The sequence below is a fragment of the Rattus norvegicus genome, chromosome 17 (assembly GCF_036323735.1).
Source record: "Rattus norvegicus strain BN/NHsdMcwi chromosome 17, GRCr8, whole genome shotgun sequence".
Classification (NCBI taxonomy): domain Eukaryota; kingdom Metazoa; phylum Chordata; class Mammalia; order Rodentia; family Muridae; genus Rattus; species Rattus norvegicus.
In genome coordinates, this window is record NC_086035.1 from 2,641,814 (window position 1) to 2,664,912 (window position 23,099).

General features: G+C 42.5%; 1 protein-coding gene across 1 annotated transcript in view; it reads left to right on the plus strand.

Annotated features, from left to right (window-relative positions):
- The first annotated feature begins 1,391 nt into the window (after positions 1–1,391).
- Positions 1,392–23,099, plus strand: part of LOC134478816 (zinc finger protein 431-like) — an 87,682-nt gene continuing 65,974 nt past the window's right edge. Inside the window, exon 1 of the mRNA XM_063276860.1 lies at positions 1,392–19,813. Within this exon, the coding sequence (XP_063132930.1) occupies positions 19,811–19,813 (3 nt within the window). The 5' untranslated portion in view covers positions 1,392–19,810. The remainder of the gene's footprint in view (positions 19,814–23,099) is intronic.

Here is a 23,099-nt window from a genome sequence, read left to right on the forward strand (position 1 = left end):
TGCTTTTTTCTCACTGCTACCTATACCCATGGCACAGGTGTATATGCACAAACACAGTTGATGTTGGGAGCGGCTAAAGATGACACCGACATCTAGTGGTCGTTTGTGGTATACAACCATTATAGCCGTGTCCCTGGCCTTCTTCTGGCATTTACAAGGCCAGGGTGATATGCATGCTAATAAGGTATTTCATACTCCACCAATCCCCAGAGGACATTTTCACAGCCACTGTCTGTCCTGTACTTAAGGCGAGTCCCTTTGTTCCCAGTTCCCCCATATCAAGAATGAGGTGTTCCTGCAATAAAGGCTGTTGAGAAGAATCCAACGGTGTTGTGTCTTCCTTGCTGGTCGAGGTGGGCGCTTCAACTGGTGGCCAAAGTACGGGGACCTGAGAAAGTTCTCTTTTGTCGTTTGGATTCAGAACTTTCCAGACTCAGGACGGTCGACATCGATAAGTTCCCAGAAGGGGCAATTATCTTCCGGAGAAGGGACAGTATGGTTCCCGGATAAGGGACGATAAGGCTCCTGGATAAGGGACGATAAGGCTCCCGGATAATAGGGATTATTAAATTTCCCTAATGGGACAATAAGGTTCTCTGGAGTAAGCAGAGACGATGAAAGCCTTGGTGTAGAGGCAAAGGGGTTTGTGGAACACGGCAGTGTTGTCTTTCTCATTTGATCCTTTGTGGGTTGGACTAGCACTTTTGCCTTATACTCTTTTTGTGTTGTGGTGTTGCTACTGTTTGAATTGCCACCATCCAGGGCACGAATGCATTTGCTGGGAAGAGCCCACTAATGATGAGCCACAAGATCGTGTGTAAATAAACACGCCAGCTCGCCCTGCTCGTAAATCGATGGTAAATAAGGTCGTAAAGCATGGGGAACTCACACTCCACCCTGCTCCTGTCAGCTCTTCAGGAGCTTCTTGGTCAGCATAAGCTTAAAATTGAAAAGAAAATCCTGTTGAGTTTTCTTGATGAATGTAACCGTTGTGCTCCGTGGTTTATAGTGTCAGGGTCGCTCACCTTAAGAGCATGGGACAAGTTAGGAAAAGATCTGGATAGGGAAACAACACAGGGCAAGCTTAAACCAGGGACAAAGCCGCTTTGGCGTATGGTTCGTGCCTGTTTAGAAGATAAAGGATGTGAAGAAGCTGTTAGGACAAGTCAGAAAATTCTTACAGAGCAACAAGAGAGTATGTCAGAAGGAGAGAAAGTTTTGAAGGAAGGAAAGAAAAGAAAAGGAGGAAAAGAAGTAAAGGAAAAGACAGAAAAGACCAAGGAGAGGATAGACAGAGACAGGTAATAATCAGGACCTAGAGACAAAGAAAATCTATCCCTCATTAAAGGCATTGACCTTGGGAATGTCTAGTGACTCAGAGGTCAGTGATAATGACTTAGTTGACCTTGAGGAAGAAGCCGCTCGGTATGAGAAAGAGATTTATCCTGACTGGCCACTTGCCAACACTATGCAGAAACAAGCCAAAGAATTAGATAAGAAAGCAATTGTACCAACGGCACCCCCTGCACCTCCGTATAACTTTCAATGTAAAAGGATGGTGAAGCCTGCAGGAGGTATTTCTTTTTACCCAGAAGTATGGAAAGAGTTAGGATTGAGTTTTCCAGTTTTTCTGGATGCAAAGAGGCAGCTGAAAGACCCTCAGAGAGAATCTTCCTTTAGGAAGGAGATCCCCAAGCCCAATGACCAGGCCAAGACCTCCGGAAGCAATCAGCAAGAGGGTTTATTGTACACAGGTATCTGCAGATATCTGTGGGTGTCTCAGTCAACTCGGGGGACTGGCGTGCCCTCGGAGCCAGTGACGGGTTTTTTATAGGGTTCTGGGGAGCAGAATCAAGCATACAGAAGCAGATTCATGGTTACAGGGACATAATTGGTGGATTCTAATGAGGCAAGTCTTTAGCCTGGGGGGCAAGTTCCCTGGCCGCCTTCCTGGAACATAACGGCTGACTCGGCCCCCCACTAGGGTGTGGGACCTCTCCCGGGGTGGCCCTCCACCTCCCCCTTTGTTGCCAGGCACTCAACCACAAACATCTCAGTGTTCCAACCCTTCCCTGAACCAGTCATCCAAGCACAGCCTTGTAAAATGGCATTACTGCTGCTAAGCCGGGGTCTCTCATTCTCCCATTTTTTTTCTGCTAACTTTGAGTGAAAGCTTTTACTCGACTTGGTTAAGAGATCTCTGTTTCCTGTTGTCTCAGCCTATGGTATAGGGTTCTAATCTGGACACTATCTGAACCTATATACCAAGGTCATGACTGTCTTTTAGAACTTTTAAACTTATATAGATCGTGATCCCTGAGGCACAGTCCCAAGAAGTGTTAGGAGTACTAACATATGTAATGTTATATCATTTGTAATAGAAATCAGGCCTATCCCCACATCTATCCCAATGGAACCCAGGGCAAACATGAAATTCTTGTTTTTAAAGCACACTCCTCAAGTGAGCAATATAGCAACCTCCCAGTTTCGTCTCTGATGTATCCACTTATCTGATGTTTAATTCTAGGGAGCTTTTTGAAGATCTGAGTGTCCCTCTAGGTCCCAGCTCTCAGCCCCGACAGCTAGTACACGGCTGGTTAGGGCTGAGACTTGATGGCTGTCACGGTAGTCAGTAGCACCAGGTACGGTCCTTTCCAGCGAGGCTCGAATGTCTGGGCTCCGTGTTGTTGTATGTAGCTGCAGTCTCCGACCTGGAACTGATGAGATGTCTCCGAGGTCCCTGGGGCATAGGCTGTTGCCAGCTGTGAGCAGATTTCTTTCCGTATCACCTGTAGGTCTTTTAACCTGGCATATAAATCATTATTACTATGACGTGTTGGTTCAGTAACATCATCTAATACAGTCAGAGGAGCTGAGGCCCCATATAAGATCTCAAAGGGGGTAAGGCTGAATCTGGAAGGGGTATTTCTTGCTCTGAAGAGATCAAGAGGGAAGGAGTATCACCCAGTCTGTGCCAGTCTCCATGGTCAATTTGATCAGGGTCTCTTTTAGAGTTTTATTTATTTATTTTACCTGTCCTGAACTTTGAGGTCTGTAAATACAATGTAATTTCTAATCGACCTCTAAATATTTGGCCACACCCTGGCTTACCTTGGCAATGAAAGTAGGGCCATTGTCTGACCAGAGTACCTTGGGCACTCCAGACCTGTGGAAGATGTCTTTCAGTATCTTCTTGATGACTACCGAGGCCGTCTCTTGGTGAGGAAAGCTTTTATCTATTCCTGAAAAGGTGTCTACAAGCACTAGGAGATACTTGTGATCATATTTTTTCAGTGAAGTTTACTTTGACTTTTTACTGAACTCTCTAGGTCTCTTTGTCCTGTTTGTTTGTTAAGCATTTACTTACTGACATATCTTATATTTTTTATTGTCTCTCTGGCTAGAATATACACCTTAACTAATTGGACAAGCTTTTTATCTAAGTGAGTCCATTCCTGTGTTTGGCAAAGTGAGTCTTTTGTTTGTTCTCTGAGGAATATAGTTTTCTCTCAAGTGTGACATTGTCTCTTGTAGGCCTGTAACCAGGATAGGCTCTTATATAGCCATTTTTTTTTTGAGCCACATTATCTGCTTTGTTATTGTCCCATGTCACTGAATCTCTTTTTTTTTCTGATGTTCTGGGCAATGACTATTACTCACAGTTGTTGGCTTCATCAGGGCATCCAAGAGATGGCAAAGGTACCTGTGGCACTGACATGTTGGGGGGTTGAGGTTCAGCCATTCCAGATGACATTGTGTTGTCCACCATGGTGACACCCACTTATCTCTGACCTTTATGAAGTGAAAGACTCCAGCCTAATAGCAGTAATGGAAAGACCCCAGCCTAGCAGCAGTAACGCCATTTTACAAGGCTGTACTTAGGAAGACTGGTTCAGGGAAAGGTCAGAACACTGAGTACACAGCAGCTGCCATGCAGGATATGTGTGGAGAGCCTGGCGACAGGATGATTGCGGTTGAACACCTGACAATAAGAAAGAGGAATGTGGAAAGCCCCAGGAGAGGTCCCACACCCTGGTGGGAGGCTGAGTCAGCCATTATGTTCCAGGAAGACAGCTAGGGAACTTGCCCCCGGGCTGACCCCTATAACCATGCATCTGCTTCTGTATGCTTGCTTCTGCTCCCCAAAACCCTATAAAAAGCCCATCCTTGGTTCCACTGGGCACGCCAGTCTTCCAAATTGACTGAGACGCCCACAGATATCTGTGTATCTTGATCAATAAAAATCCTCTTGCTGATTGCAGCCTGTGGACTCGGACTGGTCATTGGGCTCGAGGATCTCCCTCCTGAGGGAAGATTCTCTCTGAGGGTCTTTCAGAAGTGAACTGTTCCCATCTCTGGACAAGGTCCTTGGATTTCAGCAGGGGTCAATCAGCCAGTCACAGAGCTCTTTCCTCCACCCATGGGCTTCTGTCAGTGCTTGACACTCGTGTTGTGGTGGCTCCAGGTCAGGATTGGGCAGCAGGGTGACCAGATTGTCCCCAACCGGTGGAGAATCTACTCCATGACCCCATCTTTTGGAACGTTCTATGTAGAGGCAAAACATCAGCCACTCTATCACAGTTTAAGTCCTGGATTGGGTGATAATTGTTAGTGCCCGGCTGGCAGGAACGGTGTGTTCCAGGCAGAACAGCACTAAGCTATACATTTCCCAGCATCAGGTACTGGTGCACTGAGACAGGTCTTAAGCTCCACATACACAGTCTGCAGATATGCATACACGTGGCCGCACCCAGACATTTTAGCCCACACAAGCCATTTTGGAGAGCAAATTTCTCATGAGCAAGGGATAGGGGCAGTCAGGGATGACCATGAACTAGTGGGTTACCCGGCCCACGCCAAGGTCCACTGTTCTTCGGGTAGTCCATAAGTATTGTTTGTTGTCAGTAGCCCCTGTACCCAAGGTCTTTGGATTCTGGCCGACTGGGGCTTAGGAGCACAGAGCATTGGGTCCCTGTATCCACAAAACAACCGGGCGGGCTTCTCCTCTATCTCTGCGCATAGCCAGCACTCTAGGACCGAGAGGCTCTCCAGTGGCCCCTCTTGTTCTTTCTGGGGCAGTCCCTGACCCGGTGTCCTTTTTCTTTGTATTAGGCACACTGATCTTTAGCCAGGAATTCTCTTCTGTTGCCAGGTACCATCTTCCTAGGTTCCCTAACTACTGTGGTCAGTATATGTTCCTCTCTAGTCTTTTATCTTTTTATCTTACCCAGATTGGTGGGGTATTTTTTTAGCCCCTCAGAGACCCACCCTTGGAGCCTGGGGGCAGACCCGGAGCACCTCTCTACCTTCAGGCGTATTGAATCCAACAGGCAGAAGTGAGGGCCTTCCATCCATGTCTGGAACATTTTTTTTCTGGCCTCTAGTAGGATTCTGTCTTTCTTCAGTGGTAAGGAAGACCTGTAACAGTTACTAAAAAGCATCTCAAATGGGATGGCAAGAAAACAAGAGTCCAGAAGATAGGGGTCCGCAGAACAGGGCAAATAGCATTAAAACAGATTCTATTAAATCGTTAAGGGCCATCGGATCCTTGGAAAAATGGGGGTGGGAGGGTTGTGCTGTTTCCAGTTAAAAGTGTCAGCCTCTGAGAATGGCCAGTATTGGGTCTGGCCACTGGCCCCTTAGGTAAGCAGGAAAGCCTGGGAGGTGGAGTCCGGCGCCACCTCACGCCGGCCCCGGAGTCTCCCAGCCACAGGGGAAGTAACCGCCTCAGGCTGCAGCCCGGCAACTGGTCTGCAGCTCTGCTTCTGCCTCTTTAGCGGGGCCTGTAGGTAGACGATACGGGAGGGGGGTGTCAAATGTAAGACTCTCCCAGGTGACAATATAGGGCACCTGGTCAGGGTGTCCATGTGGTCCCTTGTGGAAGACCTGATCTTTAACCTGTAGACAAACAATTCCAACAGTCAAACAAGTAACAGACAGATGCGCCGCGTGGCTTTGGTGCCAATCCAAAAACAAAAAGTCAGACGGAGGTGCCGAGGGTCTGGATCCCTCTCCTCCAACCAGAACCACGTATCCTTCTGATACGGGCTGAGCTCCGAAAAATCGGGCTCCACACACCCTTGGAACATCTTCCAGGGCTGCGGGGGAGAAGTCCAAGCTCATCAGCTCCTTCTCTGGCCCGCCCAAATACAAATGGTGTACTCAGACGGAGGTGCCGAGGGTCCGGGGTCCCTCCGAAAGTTAGACAGAAGCACCATTGGGTCCAGATCCCTCTTCTCCAACCAGAACCAGACCTGAGACAGTCGCACAACGGACAGACGCCACAAGACAGGACGAGACAAGAGAAGACAGATGCCGGCTGGCTTACCTCCCGGTGGGTGGTCGGTGATCTCTGGGTGGAGGATCTCCAAATCCCAGACAAGCCCCCAAATGAAAGACCCTCAGAGAGAATCTTCCTTCAGGAAGGAGATCCACAAGCCCAATGACCAGGCCAAGACCTCTGGAAGCAATCAGCAAGAGGGTTTATTGTACACAGGTATCTGCAGATATCTGTGGGTGTCTCAGTCAACTCGGGGGACTGGCGCGCCCACGGAACCAGGAACGGGTTTTTTTATAGGGTTTTGGGAGGCAGAAGCAAGCATACAGAAGCAGATGCATGGTTACAGGGACATAATTGGTTGATTCTAATGAGGCGAGGGTTTAGCCCGTGGGGGCAAGTTCCCTGGCCGCCTTCCTGGAACATAACGGCTGACTCGGCCCCCCCACTAGGGTGTGGGACCTCTCCCGGGGCTGCCCTCAGCCGCGTTCCCAGTCTTCCAACCCTTCCCTGAACCAGTCATCCAAGCACAGCCTTGTAAAATGGCGTTACTGCTGCTAAACTGGGGTCTCTCACAGCGACATCATGAACCTGTTGACTTTAAGACAATAAAGCAATTAGCAGAGTCAGTCAAAACCTATGGAGTCAACGCAGCTTTTGTTATCACTCAAATTGAGGCTCTTGGCAGATACTGTCTCACCCCTGGAGATTGGGGGAGTTTAGCTAGAGTTTGCCTCTCTCCGGCTATGGAGTAAGTGTAGTGAAAGGAAATTTAATTTTATAGACCCTGCTCTAGTGGCGGTGTATTGGTTGATAGCCAACATTAATTTTTGAAGCATAGTGTTTTCTCTGTGCTTGTGCTCCCAGCCCACACAGTAGGGGGGAGCGAAACTAGCTGCGGAGCTGCTGCAGCGAGCATGGAGACTTCTCAGTCTCACCCAATTTTTTTGGCTCTTCAAGAGCTGTTTGAGAGAAAAAGGCTTAGGATAGAGAGATTTCTTAGTGAGTGTGATTACCATTGCACCTTGGTTCACAGTCTCTGGGAATCTCATGGTGGACAGCTGAGATAAGTTGGGGAAAGATTTAAATTTTGCTGGGAACAAGGAATCTTAAAGGTGGAGTTTCAGCCGGTATGGTACTTAGTGCGTAGCTGCCTAGAAGATCAGAAGTGCTGTCAGCAGGCTATAAAAAAGGGGTCATATAGTGAATCATGGACTTTAGAAGCTAAACATCTTGATTCAAGGAGGTGTAGTTTGAGTGGAGGAGGAGGGAGAGGACAAAGGGGTGGTAGAAAAGAAAAGGAAGAGGAAGAGTGAAAAGAAGATCAAGAAGAGGAACAAGGCAACAAGAAGAAGGAGAACAAGATGAGGAAGGAGGAGGAAGAAAAGGCAGAGAAGAAGAAACTGAAGAGGAAGAGGAGGAAGAGCGTGAGAAGGAAAACAGGAGCAGTATATATGGAAGAGGAGAATGAGGACAAGAAGAATGAGTGGGAGGAGGAGGGGGAAGAAGTTCCTGCTGGAAGATAGAAAGTTGGGATAACGGAGGACAGGCATATTTGATACCGAAACACAAATCTTGGGGATCTTAAAAGGGTCAGCTCCTGGACTAGAATGCTGGCCCAGGAAACCCTAAGCTGATGTGTCTCTTCAGCACAATCCAACAAAGAGAGGTGCTTATGGCACTCAAGATCCACTGGCCAATCAGGGCCTCTAGGAAGACCCTGCAATCAGAAGAGGAGGGATCTTACAGGTGCCTTGTTCCTACAGCAAGTTCAGCTCTCTTGCTGAGGATGCTTCTAAGGTTGGTATAGTGTGTTTTGACCTCTTCTGCTGAGTGCTTTCCAGGAGTGCAGGCCTGAGCTACTAAGTCTCATTGTGGTGAGCATGTGACCACTGTCCCTAACCTGAATTATCAGAGGACTGAGAATGGGGAGGTGGCAAAGTGGCCCTCCTGTGTGCAGGGTGTAAATTAGCAGCCACCTTTGAGGTTCTTGTGGTCCTAGCCACTAAGTGTTCTTATGGGTTTCACATGAATAACTTCAGTATGGGAGACTCATCTGCACAAAGCATTTAGAGCAAGGGATTTCAAGTAGAGAAGCATCTTTGGCATGATTCCAAATTCGGAGATCTTGTTTCTCAGCATCTGAACCTTTCCTTAAGTATTCCTTGCTTATTCAAAATTTCTCTGTTGACCATTCTCTGCTTAGTACTGTATACTATACTTTAATTGGGATATTTGAGTTGTTTCTGTCTAACCTCTTGAGTTCTTCGGAAATTTTTAATACTAACCCTATGTAAGATAAAGCATTAGCGAATATTCTGTTTCAATCTGTAGGCTGCTGTTTTGTCCTACTGACAGTGACCTTTACCTTAAAGATATTTTGTAGTTTCATGAAGTCCCACTTTTCAATTGCTGATGTTGGTGCCTGAACCATTGCCACTCTTGTCAGGAAATTGCATCTTGAGCACTTGTGTCTGATATTATGTTGAGGTCCTTGATTCAATAGGACTGTGGTTGATGTTTACATGTGTTCTTGGTTTCAGTTTGGTGTGTGTGTGTGTGTGTGTGTGTGTGTGTGTGTGTGTGTGTGTGTGTGTTGTGGCTTCATTTTCATTGAATTCTGGAAAGTGTATAATTACTTTCTTATTTCTTCACTGACATGGTGATCAGAGCAAAAAGAATATTTAGTTTGAGAGAAGTTTTAGGCTATCTGTTCTGTTCATGGACAGAAGTTTCCCTACTACAGCTGTGTGTTTTTCACCTTCACACTGCGGAAGATGTTTCTAGGTAATGATAATGCTCCAAAATCATTTTCATCCATTTCCTTCTTTTCTCCCAGTGTCAGGAGTCTCTAGGTAGTAGCTGCAGTTGTCCTGATACCATCGTGAAGTCACAGAAACAAATGCCATAATTTGTATCCTAAATCTCTTTTTAATTGGAATCTTCTTAGAACAGTTCTCCTGTGAATGTGATAGTTCACCCTCCTGCAAGTTGAATAGTGTATTGTGAAATATATCCACCTTGATTCCTGGAGGAAGAAGAGAACATGCCTGCTGAGTGCTAATGCTGTCTTCATTTTAGATTGTAACCATAGTATAAATACAAGTAAGCATAACCATAGTAACTATAAGTATTGAAGAAAAGTATAAGTTGATAATGAATCTTATTTGCAAGAAAAATGTTGAAGTGCTATCTCTTTTAATGTGTTATTGCATTCTTAGAGAGAAACACTTATTCAGAACAATTTTCTCAGAACCACAATGAGTTCCAGACAACTGTCACAGTGGGTATGGCTGGTTGCTTCTAAACCTCATGACATAATTTCAGTTTCCAATGGACGCATATTATCTATGAATTTTTTTCTCATTTCTGTAGTTAGAGTCTGGCATAGGTATGTCACACACTAGCAGTATATAAAATGTTAAACAAAATAAGGAACAATGATGTCACTTGAATCTAAAAGCATACTTGGATCTTTTCTGTAGAATGCACATAGTGGAAGTAGACAATAGACACCTGTAAGGTGCTTTTCTCTCACTGCTACCTATACCCATGTCACAGGTGTATGTGCACAAACACAGTTGAAACATTTCTTTATGCAGAGGAAATGAACAATGCAAAGAATATGTCCCATTCTTGAGAAAATATGAAATGATTTTCCTGGTTAAATTATTATTGCAATGTTTCAGTAGGTATTACTAAACATCAAACCCATGAGGCTTAATCTGTAAGTTTTACCTTGCCATTCATTCTTTGAATCAAACTAAGTCTTGAAAAAACATCTCAGTTGGCCTTTGGGCTGCATTCGTGTAACCCCAGGACATGGGGAGGGTGGTAGGCCAGTCTCTCTGAATTTGAGGCACATTGCTGTACTTTGTAGTGACATACTTTATAGCCACATTCTGTCTCAAGAATGAAATCCGAAAAGAAAGAGCATACCTTATTTTATTGACATTCCCTAATAGAATCTGAGTGTTTTCTGGACTCATTTGGGAGGAGTTGGAGCCCACAACAATGCATGTCAGGTGTACGTGTGATGTGAGTTGTGCTTCGTGTAAGGAGAGAACAGGAACATGCATACGTGAAGATTGACATACTGAATGGGATCCTTGATGACTAAAAAACATTCATTTTGGAACTCTGTTGGTAACTCTGGGTGACATCAAGTCTGTCTTCAGGGGACCATGGACCTCAAACAGAAATCACTCTAAAACTATGGAAGTCAGGTATTTAGAAAGAACAATGGGGGCTGGAGAGAGGGCTCACAGGTAAGAACACGAATGCTCTTACAGAGGTCCTGAGTTTAATACCCAGCAATGGCACAGTGGCTCACAACCATTTGTAATGGGATCAGATGACTTCTTGTGGTGTGTCTGAAGATAGTGATGGTGTACTCATATTTGTAAAGTAAATACATCTTTAAAAATAAAAGAAAGAATCATGGACTATTGATCAACTACTAGGGAGTGGGCGTTGTATATTAAAGAGGAAGAAAAGGCCCTCGACCCCAATTTTTAGGGTGGACCTGAACACCAGCTGCTTTCCATTGTAATCTCTGTATCCACTCAGATGTGGTGGGTCAGTCCTGTCCAGTTCTTCCCCTCCTCTTTTTCTTTCACAACAACTACACAGATCTATCTTTCTTAGCACAATGCATAGCCTCTGTGGCAGTCTCCAATTAATACTTAAAGGCATTTAGTGGCCACCCAATGGTCCCTGTAAATGGCCTGCATGGTAGGAATTAGGTAGTCAAAATCTACATTAATATTTCTCTTTTTGCTTATGGCCTAATAGAACACTGGACCCCATATGTTAGAATTTCCCTTGGAACGTAATTCTTAAACATGACTGATTCCTCTAGGTAAGGACTTCTGTGCATAACAAAAGTTTATTCCTTAACTGAATACATGTCAGGGGGAAAAGCACCTAAAATTCAGTTAAAGAATTAGAAAAGGGAGAAAATTGCTGTTCCAAATGAGTCACACTGAGCAAATACATTAGTCTATTTTCATTTCTCATTAATAATTTTGTTTTGTTCTTTTTATTTATTTTTGTTGTTTTATATGAAAGTGTATTCTTACCAGGAGTCTCTGGCTGCCCTGGAACTCTTGCCTGTTCTAGAACATCAGATAATTCTGCCCGCCCTGCCTCCAAAATACCAGCATTATAGGCGAACTTGTCACAGCTAGATGGGTCAGTTCTTTTGAGTCTATCTGGTTAGGGTAGCTAAGACATAGACTCTGGTCTTAAGTCTAGCAATAGATGTCTACCCTGAAATGCAGCCCTCCAACCTTCAATTCCAATGTTTTTCAAATTAGGAAAAATTTTGTTTTTGCTTTATTATAATGTTTGTTATGAGTCACCAAAGGACTAGGGCAGCGTTCTGTCCTTATTATACGGATGGTGAAACCCAGACTCAGAGTGCTATGCCATTACTGAATAGATATGTGGACCTGCTCATTTGTTCATGCTGTGATTCAAATGACTCAGTAAATGAAGTGGAAGGCAAGGCAACTGCCAGGAGCCAAGTCCTTACTCATGCTCTGTCTCAGGAATGTTTCAGGAATGTCAAGCCCACTTACACCCTCTGGGACATAGAAGCCAGATGTCCATTCTTATCACTTTTACAGCTTTTGTTCTCCAGCATCTGTTCTTATCAGTCCATACCTGCAAATTAGGGTTTAGGGCTTTAGGGAGGGTGGTGGCAGTGACTTCTCAGTCTTGGGTCCTGGGTGACCTTACCACCTACTTGTCTTTATAAGCTGCTGTTTTTGTTCATTAAAGTTTGAGAGCTTGATCAGAACACAGACTTGCTCTCCTTCCTTGTGCCTCCTGTCCTCCATTCTTTTTTTTTTCAGCATTTTAAAGAAGATTTATTTATTTATTTATTTATTTATTTATTTATTTATTTATTTATTGAATGTGAGTACACTGTAGCTGTCTTAGGCACACCAGAAGAGGGCATCGGATCTCATTACAGATGGTTGTGAGCCACCATGTGGTTGCTGGGATTTGAACTCAGGACCTCTGAAAGAACAGTCAGTGCTTTTAACCGCTGAGCCACCTCTCCAGCCCCCTGTCCTCCATTCTTTTGCCCCCTCTCAGGTCTCCTCTGAACCACCACAGGCCGGGGCACTCAACCAGATATGGTGGCACAGGTCTGTAATCAGAATGCTTGGAAAATGGAGACAGTAGTTTCAGGATTTTACAGTCATCCAAGGTGAAAGTGATCAATGGGGTATGGTGCTAGTCCTAGAGAAACAAGGCAGACTGTGATTGGCTCAGACCAATATCCATAGTCTTCCCTGCAGCTCCAGAAGCTCAAGGTCCTGAAACCAGTAAGTGTTTGGTAAGGTATTTATCAGGAAACATTTTCCATCATTGATATTTCTTCCCCTAGACAACCTAGGACAATTCAGGATCAGTGTAGGATCCTAGTAGGAATCCAAGGGCAACAATTATACTCAGGATGGGATGAGTTCACTAGTGTCATATAGAAAGCAAATTATTCATCCCTGAAACTATAAATCAGGGCTGCACCGGCAGGTTTTATTGATATATTTGTGCATTATTTTTCATCCTTAACAAGAAAAATTTGAAAAAAATGGGGACAGATAAAGAAAAAATAGAGCAAAGTCAAAATAATGCAATATATTTTTATGTAATGTGTATAAAAATACATTTTATATGAAAATGTGTCCAGATAGATATCTTAGCACTTTACGATAAACTGGTCTTTGTTACAGTAGACAAGGAGTCTTATTTTCAAAACTACTTGGTTGTTAACTATAATTACGAAGTACCTGCTGCCCACTTCTGGTCTCACCTTATACTGTTCTCAGACCCATGCAGTCAAGATACCAATACATATAAAATAGCATTTAAAAAGAATAGCTCAAAAAACTGGAATTCTCCAAACTGAAGTCATTGTCCTAAGAAATAGAGCAGTCAGGGATAAATGAAATGTAATTCATTCTTGTACTGCATTGATGCATCCATTGCCTTCCTCTGAACCAGCTTGTTCAGGAAGAAAAGCTGCTTTACTATGATATTAGGATAGCTCAGCAGAGTTGTTCATGTAAGAGCAGTAACCACAGTACTATCAGGTGACTTTTCCATGATGTATTCTCTGCCTGTTCTCTGTCCTTTGTATGTGTGAGAATTGTGGCATTGATACATCATTTAATGCTATCATAGAGATCTTACTTCATGATTAAAATGTAAATCTGTGCTGAAAACCACCATCTTCCTCAGATGCTAGACTTGCAGAGTCCTTTCCCTATTGATGTGGTTCTAAGGAAGACCTTGGGCCTAAAACTCAGAAATAAGTAGGAATGATAGCATATGTGGAATGCAAATTCTGTTCCAGTTTGGTTCTCTTTGAACTGAATACACACTCTTTTTAAAGATATTTTAAAAGTAATTATTTAGTGTTGGGCAGTAAATCCCTTATCAAACACATATTAATGCTAGAGCAGCTGTACCTGCAAACTAGAAAGATGTTTCTGAGAAAAGCTCTACCACAGCCATGTGTCCCTGATCCCAGTTGTTGCTCCTGAGGGCCACAAATACTGTCTTCTTCATTAGCAAGCTAAATTCTTTTTTTTTAAAGATTTATTTTATTTATTATATATAAGTACACTCTAGCTGTCTTCAGATACACCAGAAGAGGGCATCGGATCTCTTTACAGATTGTTGTGAGCCACCATGTGGTTGCTGGGAATTGAACTCATGACCTCTGGAAGAACAGTCGGGTGTTCTTAACCACTGAGCCATCTTTCCAGCCCAGCAAGCTAAATTCTTAAATTAACTGCCCACACCACCACTCAGTTTTAAAATTCCCTCTTGGAGCTATGTAGACAACATTCATTGAAGCAAGAGGAAAAGGATCTGCATGTGGAGCATGGCTTCTACCTTCAGACCACAGTAGGAGGACTAGTTTCTCGTGTAAATCATGGAGACAAATAGGGCAAGCAAACAACTGTTAGCACCAAGATTATGTAGAAGTACCAGGTTGGGGCCACGGTGAGTGATTTTGTAATTTCCCAGCCTGTATTAATTCATGTTCTGTGTATGAAAGCAAATCACAGTAGTGGTCATACAAATTGGGAAGATTAGCTTGATCCATTTAATATTAAATTTCCAACTAGAGGGCACTATTGGAGATATGTCCAATGCACTTGCAAATTTACTTCAGCTCAGACTGTTTCAAAACAATCTGATGTTTTGTGGAGCTCTAGTTATATATAGATCACTGTGAGCTGCCATGTAAATGTTAGGGATAAAGCCTGCTTCTATAGTTAGTGCTTTTTACAACAACCCACTTTGAACATAGTAAAGTATGATCTCATGCACAAGGTATTTGGGACAAGAGGAGCAGCTTTGAAAAGAGCTGCAAGCATGTAGAGGAGTTGACCTACAAGTGAGCTATGTGTGCTTCAGTGACAGAGTTGGCAGAGTAAGGATAGCTAAGTACACTGTAGTTAGGCGACTTCATCATAATCTCAAGAAGCTGAACAATGATCTTCCTGACTCCATGTTTTCCTGCTGGATTTAGTCTTGCTTTGGTCTGTTCCATCCTTAGCATGCTTTGACTCATTGTGAAGTAATACCGTTTATTCTTCACACTGTATGGCGGAAACCTAGCACTCTTGTTGAAGGTCATGGAAGATTGTGGGAGTGTAAGAGGTAGTTTGCACTCTCTAAGATTTTAGCAAAATGTGGTGTTGAAACGGGAATGTGTCCCATTCACTCATATCTAAAAATACGTACTTTCCAGTACCTGGAAGACTGTGGAAAGGAATAGAGATGTGAGCACATGTGTATCATGTAGATGTACTAAGATCCTTTATAAGCCTATGACCATGCAAAGTGTGCTGCCTATTTCCTTTCTGAGTTTCAAAATGTGAACTCTATTTTCTTCTCATTTCCATGGGTTTTTATTTTCTTTGAGGACTCTAAGCCTTTGGATGTAGAAGTCCAATTTAATTCTTTCAATTATAATTTGCCTTGGCCATGATGTGTTTTATGACAACACTAAATGTTAACTACACAGAAAGGTTTTGTGAACAGTGAGAGCACAGTACACCTCCCCTTCCAATGAGAAACCATGGAGGGTATTTTCTAAATCGAGTTTCAGAGCAGTTAGCTTAAGTCCATTCCCTTTGAGAGTAAGAGCTACCCCATGATAGACAAGTCTAGGCTGCTATGGAGAATCAATCCTGTTAGGAACATAATGCTTTATTCTAAACAGGCCAATAACAAATTACTTTTCAGGTCACTCTTATGTAGAAGATTATCATGCTAGGAATAGTGGTTCAATTGCATGGCATAAATATATACTGCTATTTCAGTATCTATACTGCGTTCAGTATTTATTATATATTTTAGTGTGCTTAGTGTATCAAGGTCAGCAGGAGTTCTAAATGAGACTCTGTCTCATACAGAGGAGACAGATCAAACATATTTGTGACAGCCTAGCAGACTACACTCTTTCTACAAGTTACTATTTAATCACAATGTAAAATTTGACTTCTAAGTTAAAAGTCACCTTTTTTTTTACTTGTTCTTCCTCTATAATCTTGTGATTTCCACATCATAAATGATTAATACTATTTATGGTATGTTTTAAAGATTGGCTGATATTTAACTAATTTAATACCTGAAAAGAATCTCCTTTTGTCATCACGTGCTATATTACTGAGCCTTGATTTTGACTATTAAAAGGCTCTACTACTTTTAGTCAGGGCTACCTTATATACTGGGAATGAAATCTCAATGGTCTGATAGAACGTTTAGGACTCTGTGTTTGGGGGGTACATTCTATCCTAGGTTGTCTATTCTTGATCATGTTTCTTGTCCTAGGTGTTCTAGGACATGTGGGGGGGACACGATTTCCTAGATGGGTCCCTGAAGAAAGGAAATGAAATCTTGGTAAGACATGAGAATGAAAAGCCTCATGAAAATTGTCTTTTTCAACCTGGATCAGAATTCAGGGCACCTAACACCAGGCAAATCATTGCCAGCATACCTAAAACACATTACAATAAGGCAAAAGTTTTCCAGGCAACTGTCAATCCAATCAGTCCAATTCCAGGGCCAAAATACATACTAGGAAGTACCGAGACAGAAACCCTTTTTCCAAAAGCATATTACCAGGGAATAGATTGTCTAGCTTAACGATGTATGATCAAATGTGGTCTCTGACAAATAACAAAGAGGACGGCAGACCATAAAATACATGTCACATTTTACATAAGGTTAAGTGACAGTTCGGAGTGGGCAAAGCATGGGTTAATCATTCTTGGGAATTTGGGTGACATCTACCTTTATATCAAGGTAGGGGACTTCTCCCACCACAAAAAGCAAAAAGCTGAAAATGTAAATAAAAAAAAAATACACTTGCAGGTTTTAGATTCCAGGCAGGCACTTGATCTCCATCACTAAGGAGGGAGACCCTTCCTTATTTTCCTAATAATTGGTGGATGCATTGTGATCTGCAAATCCTATTGCTTATTAAAGTTTGGAACTCCTCTTCAAGTTGGAGAATTAGGCTCAGGCAGTGAATTTCTTTTTGGCTAATCAATACAACATGGTCAGTCCTTCAACCATATACCTATAACCAGTAGAAATGCATCAAAAAATTTATTTATGCGTTTGAGCATTTATATTGACACATACATAACAAAGAAGAAATTAGTGGGGAAGAATCTAGGATTGAGCAAAAACAAAGAAGGGCATAAATTGTTGAGGATATTTGATTATGGTTCCTAGAAAGAGTAGTTGTAGTAAAAAACCAAAGCTTAGGATGATATTGCCTTTTCAGATGCAGCTGGGTGTGTCCTGAAAAGATGTGGTTTGGTTGTGTCTCTGAAAGTCTCACTAGATAAGAATTCTAAAGAGAGGAAAGTTCTTGCCTATTTTAAAACAAATTGCTGGAGAGGGATCTTGTTTCTTTGCTGTCAGACTTGAGGCCATGTCAGCTGGATGCATTGAGGTGCTCGTCAGTTAAGTTGAAAACTGTTGACTCCCTACAGACTGTGCTTGGATCCTCACAGCAGAACCACTAATTGCAATGACCTGCTACAGCCTGACAAGGGTATAGTGAGGAAGATAGAGTCTTCTTTAGCAGCAATTAGACATTCGAGAGCCCCCTTGGTGGGCACTCTCTTTTGACTCTATGTCTGTCTCTTGGCTTAGAAGAATATCTTGGAAGAAGAGGGGTGAGAAATAGCAGGACACAGATGAAACAGGATGTGAGGAAAGGCAGCAGAGGAGCTCCCATGAGTTCTGATGACCTCAAGAGAAAGGTCGCCTATCTAGGTAAAAGGTCATGGATGAAGGAGAGGTCTGAGCACCTAGCAGTTTAGTTGTATATTCAAGCTTATAAATAGATATTTGTCATATACTTAGGAAAATTAATTTTACTCTCTAGGTTAGCAGGTTTGTACCAAACCTCCCTTCTTGTTTGTCAGTATTGGAAATACATATTAGGAAGATGTAAAAAGGTAAAGGTTACACACAGTGATATATTATATTTCAAATGTATAAATATTAATTTAAAATGAAAATATACTAAATAATGATATGGCTAAGTTTTGAACATTGAATGTTGTTACACAAGACACAGGTTGCATTACCAGAGACCATATGGCAGGACTCCTGCTGCTCTGACTGCAATCTCTCGGATATATTCCCCTCCTCTGACCCTTGTACAAACAAGTGCCAGAAAAACACTCATATACATAAAATAAAAATAAAGTATAAAAAAACGGAGTCTTCTATGCAGATGTCACAGCCTTGAGACAAACAGCACTCAGGATGAGGTCAGATGCCCTTCAGTTAAAATTACTCTAGTTAATTACCTAAAACTGAAACCAGTGGACACTATGTGGGCTTTATATTATTTTTAATACTTAGCATGGAAAACCCTCTTTAATGTGGAGCTTTTGGATTTACAAGGAAAATCTTTACATTAGCCCACAGCTTCTGTTGGCAGGCCACATACAGAGAGGATATTTAAGATGGCTAACAATGGTGCTCCTTAGTGATCAGCAACCATTTCCTGCTCTTCTCCACGGGTTGTCGGGAGAATCTTATTGAAAGGGCAAGATAAGCACCATTTCTGGAGAATCCTATTGAAAGGTAAAGATAAACTCCATTAATCTCCATATGGACCTCATTTGTCTCCATTTGGAAGACCAGACCTGATTTCCTAAAGAGCCATTAAGCACCAGCTTCAGAAGTAGATCCTAAGTCCCTGAAAGTAAGTCATAAGGGAGGAGCTCTAGGAACAGACCCTAAAGTCCAGAACAAGATAATAAACCTCCACTGCCAGAGACCAATCTTGTTACAACCACAAAATAGTAGAAATATGGTATATCAGAATGCCCGATCTGCACTGTGCAGCCCTATTTCACCATATGATTAAAAGTCCATGACACTGAAATTCAGACACTGACCTGTCACCCCCTAGCACACAGCAATGACATTTTAGATTACCTAATTCTTCTAGACGGTTCCACCTGTTCCCTATAAGAAAGTGTGTGTGTGCCTTTCCTGGGATCGACATTTCAAAGAATGGTTAACACCCACAAACGGGTGTTTTCTACATAAATAAGTGCTTTTTATTTTTGCATATTATCTGGGCCTAAGGTTTTCTTTCAGTGATTTTCAGACCATCACAACATGTGGCTGGTGAATATCAATTCCTCCTTTCTTGACATCTGTGTGAAATCACAGAAACGAATACCTATTGTGTCCTACAATAGCCCTGTAACTGTCACTATCCTTGGAATCCTTCTGCCTGTGGGTCCTATACTTCCCTCTGCTAAAGGTGAAAAATAGACTGTGCAAGCAATTCACCTTGATTCAAGAGCAGGAACAGAGGACGGTTGGGGGAGGGGAGGAGGAGGAAGAGGAAAGGGAGAGGCAGAAGCAGCAGGACCAGGAGGCGAATAAAGAAATTCCTCCCAGCTCCGAAAAAAAGAACCAAAAAAAAAAAAAAAAAAAAAAAAGAAAAGAAAAGAAATTCCTGCTGAGTGTTGGAATGTAAAAAGATAGGTTATTGGAGGACTGGCACAAGTGACATTGAAACAAGAGTCTTGACCATCAGAAAAGTGTCAGCTCCTACACTAGAATCCTGGGGCAGGAAAGCCTTTACTGTGTACTTTCAATGCACTCTAACCCTAAGGGCGGTGCTCACGTCACTCAAGATGCAGCAGCCAATCAGGGCCTTCAAGAACACTGTCCACTTAGAAGGGGCAGGAACTTCCGAATGCTTTCCTGCCTGCTGTAGGTTCCTCACATTCTTAGCCTAATGTTGGTGCACATGTCACTCAAGATTCACTGGCCAATGAGGACCTCCAAGAAGACCTCCGATCAGAAGAGCAGGTACTTCTGAGCACTTTGGTCTCTGCTGCAGGTTCATCTCCATTGCAGAGCAACCATAATGGATTGGTTTGATGTGGTTTGACCTCTGCTTCTCTGTGCCTTAGCGGAGGACGGACGGGTGAATCGCAATTGAATCGCAATATGGTGAGCCTGGGACCACTGCCCCTAACCTGAAGGGAAGGTGACTTGAGAAGCGGGAGTCTGGGTGGCAGGCCCAACCCTTGTATGGAGTGGAAACTAACAGCCCCCTGTGTGGTTCCCTATGGTCTGAGCCGCTAGATGTATTCAGCGGTGGCATCTGAATAACTTCATTTTGGGAGGTGCATCTGCGCGAACCATTTGGAGCAAGGGCTTGCATGTAGAAATATCCTTAGCTATATGCCAAATTCGGATAGGCCTGGTTTGTCTGGTATGTTGTAGAAGGTGTGCCTTTGCCGCTTAAGATCCGTTTGGAGTTAGTTTCGTGGAGACTGTAAAACCCATCTCACTCACTGTGTAATGCTCCAAATTTAAGCTGTGATGAGATTAGAATCTGTGATTTAAAGGATTATCCAAAGTTTGGAAAATAGTAGGTCACAAGGAATAAAATTTAGTTGAGGGAATGACTCCCTTTAAAACATCCCACAGAGAAGTAGTATGTTAACCAATCATGTCAGAGATTGGGATGGTAGGATACACATGTTTTTTTCTCAGGGTTGTGGGGAAATATGGCTCCAGATCATATAAAAGAAGAGAACCTTAATTAACAAACACCCACAATGTCCATGACCGGGTCAAAGACCAGCCTATTAAAAAACTGCTCAATGGAGCATTGTGGGGTCGTAACTAACACTAAGGCCTGGTGTGCCATAAAGGACTGCTTTTCTTCTTGAGAAAAGCATAGTTCTGTCCCATGGACAAGACATCTGGTGAAGCCATTTGAAAAGGAAAAGCACTGTTGTGGTGCAGAATAGCCTGATTGAGCAAGGCTCTCCGTGAGGCCTTCATGGATAGAGAATTACATGGTTCCTTCTGAAACTCAGCCATATCCTTGTCAGAGCATGTAACAGCCTGGGTCCTAGAACATGTACCCTTTAGTTAATGCCTTGATGTATTTATTAAAGAAACAAAAACAAGAAATAGAGCTCCTTCTGTAAAACCAACCATGTGCTTGGGAGAGCTGGTAATGGTCTGGGGCCAGGTCCTTTGGAGAGGGGATATCTCTGATCCTGAGATTCCAATAATTCCTACCACGCGGGGCTGATGGAATCAGTTCCAAACCCCTGTAGTCATGGTCAGTAATTTTGATGAAATTACTCTGTTCTCAGTGTGCAGAATTGTTTGATAGATCCCTCTTTCTTTTGTCCATTGTATGGTAGTTTCTGCTGATTTCCTGGGAGTGTTGCATTTTTTCCATTTTTCCCTATAGGTAGTCTACAGCTGCTGTTCTTCAGAAACTTCCCTTAGCATCCGCCTTAGCCCCTCACTACCCCACCCGAGGTTTTATACTTTCTACCTCCTTTTTTTTTTTTTTTAACTTTTGCATCCTGTGAGGTCTTCCACTTAGGACTGTGTCTCAGAAGAATAGCCTGCTCTTTCAGGGTTTTGGTGTCGCTAAATAATTGATATAATGTGTGTTCTATGTAAATCTCCCAACCACCAAGTGGCTAAACCAAGTTTTTCTCAAGGAACCAACTTTTGGTTCTGTTGATTCTTTCTATTGTCCTTTTTGTTTCTACTTGGCTGATTTCAGCTCTGAGTTTGATTATTTCCTGCCTTCTACTCCTCCTGGGTGTATTTGCTTCTTTTTTTTCTAGAGCTTTTAGGTGTGCTGTCAAGCTGCTGACATATGCTCTCTCCTGTTTCTTTCTGCAGGCACTCAGAGGTATGAGTTTTCCTCCTAGCACAGCTTTCATTGTGTCCCATAAGTTTGGGTATGTTGTACGTTCCTTTTCATGAAATTCTAAGAAGTCTTTAATTTCTTTCTTTATTTCTTCCTTGACCAGGTTATCGTTGAGTAGAGCATTGTTCAACTTCCACGTATATGTGAGCATTCTTCCCTTATTGTTATTGAAGAGCAGCTTTAGGCCGTGGTGGTCTGATAGCATGCATGGGATTATTTCTATCTTTCTGTACCTGTTGAGGCCCTTTCTTTGACCAATTATATGCTGTTTTGGAGAAGGTACCATGAGGAGCTGAGAAGAATGTATATTCTTTTGCTTTAGGATAGAATATTCTATAAATATCTGTTAAGTCTATTTGGTTCATGACTTCTCTAAGTCTGTCTACGTGTCTGTTTAATTTCTGTTTCCATGATCTGTCCATTGATGAGAGTGGGGTGTTGAAATCTCCTACTACTATTGTGTGAGGTTCAATGTGTGTTTTGAGCTTTAGTAAGGTTTCTTTTACGTATGTAGGTGCCCTTGTATTTGGGGCATAGATATTTGGGATTGAGAGTTCATCTTGGTGGATTTTTCCTTTGATGAATATGAAGTGTCCTTCCTTATCTTTTTTGATGACTTTTAGTTGGAAATTGATTTTATTTGATATTAGAATGGCTACTCCAGCTTGCTTCTTCTGACCATTTGCTTGGAAAGTTGTTTTCCAGCCTTTTACTCTGAGGTAGTGTCTGTCTTTATCTCTGAGGTGTGTTTCCTGTAGGCAGCAGAATGCAGGGTCCTCATTGCATATCCAGTTTGTTAATCTATGTCTTTTTATTGGGGAGTTGAGACCATTGATGTTGAGAGATATTAAGGAAGAGTGATTATTGCTTCCTGTTATATTCATATTTGGATGTGAGGTTATGTTAGTGTGCTCTTCTTCTCTTTGTTTGTTGCCAAGACGATTAGTTTCTTGGTTTTTCTAGGGTGTAGCTTGCCTCCTTATGTTGGGTTTACCCTTTATTATCCTTTGTAGTGCTGGATTTGTAGAAAGATATTGTGTAAATTCGGTTTTGTCATGGAATATCTTGGTTTCTCCATCTATGTTAATTGAATGTTTTGCAAGATACAGTAACCTGGACTGGCATTTGTGTTCTCTTAGGGTCTGTATGACATCTGTCCAGGATCTTCTGGCTTTCATAGTCTCTGGCGAAAAGTCTGGTGTGATTCTGATAGGTCTGCCTTTATATGTTACTTGACCTTTTTCCCTTACTGCTTTTAATATTCTTTCTTTTGTGCATTTGGTGTTTTGACTATTATGTGTCGGGAGGTGTTTCTTTTCTGGTCCAATCTATTTGGAGTTCTGTAGGCTTCTTGTATTCCTATGGGTATCTCTTTTTTTAGGTTAGGGAAGTTTTCTTCTATGATTTTTTTTAATCTGTATATATATATTTATATTTATATAAAAAGACCAATAATAGCAGTGTGTTATGCATCAACAGCAGCAACAGCTTTTCCAGGTTCTGCAGTCATCTGAACAAAACTGTAGAGACATCCAGCACACTCCATTA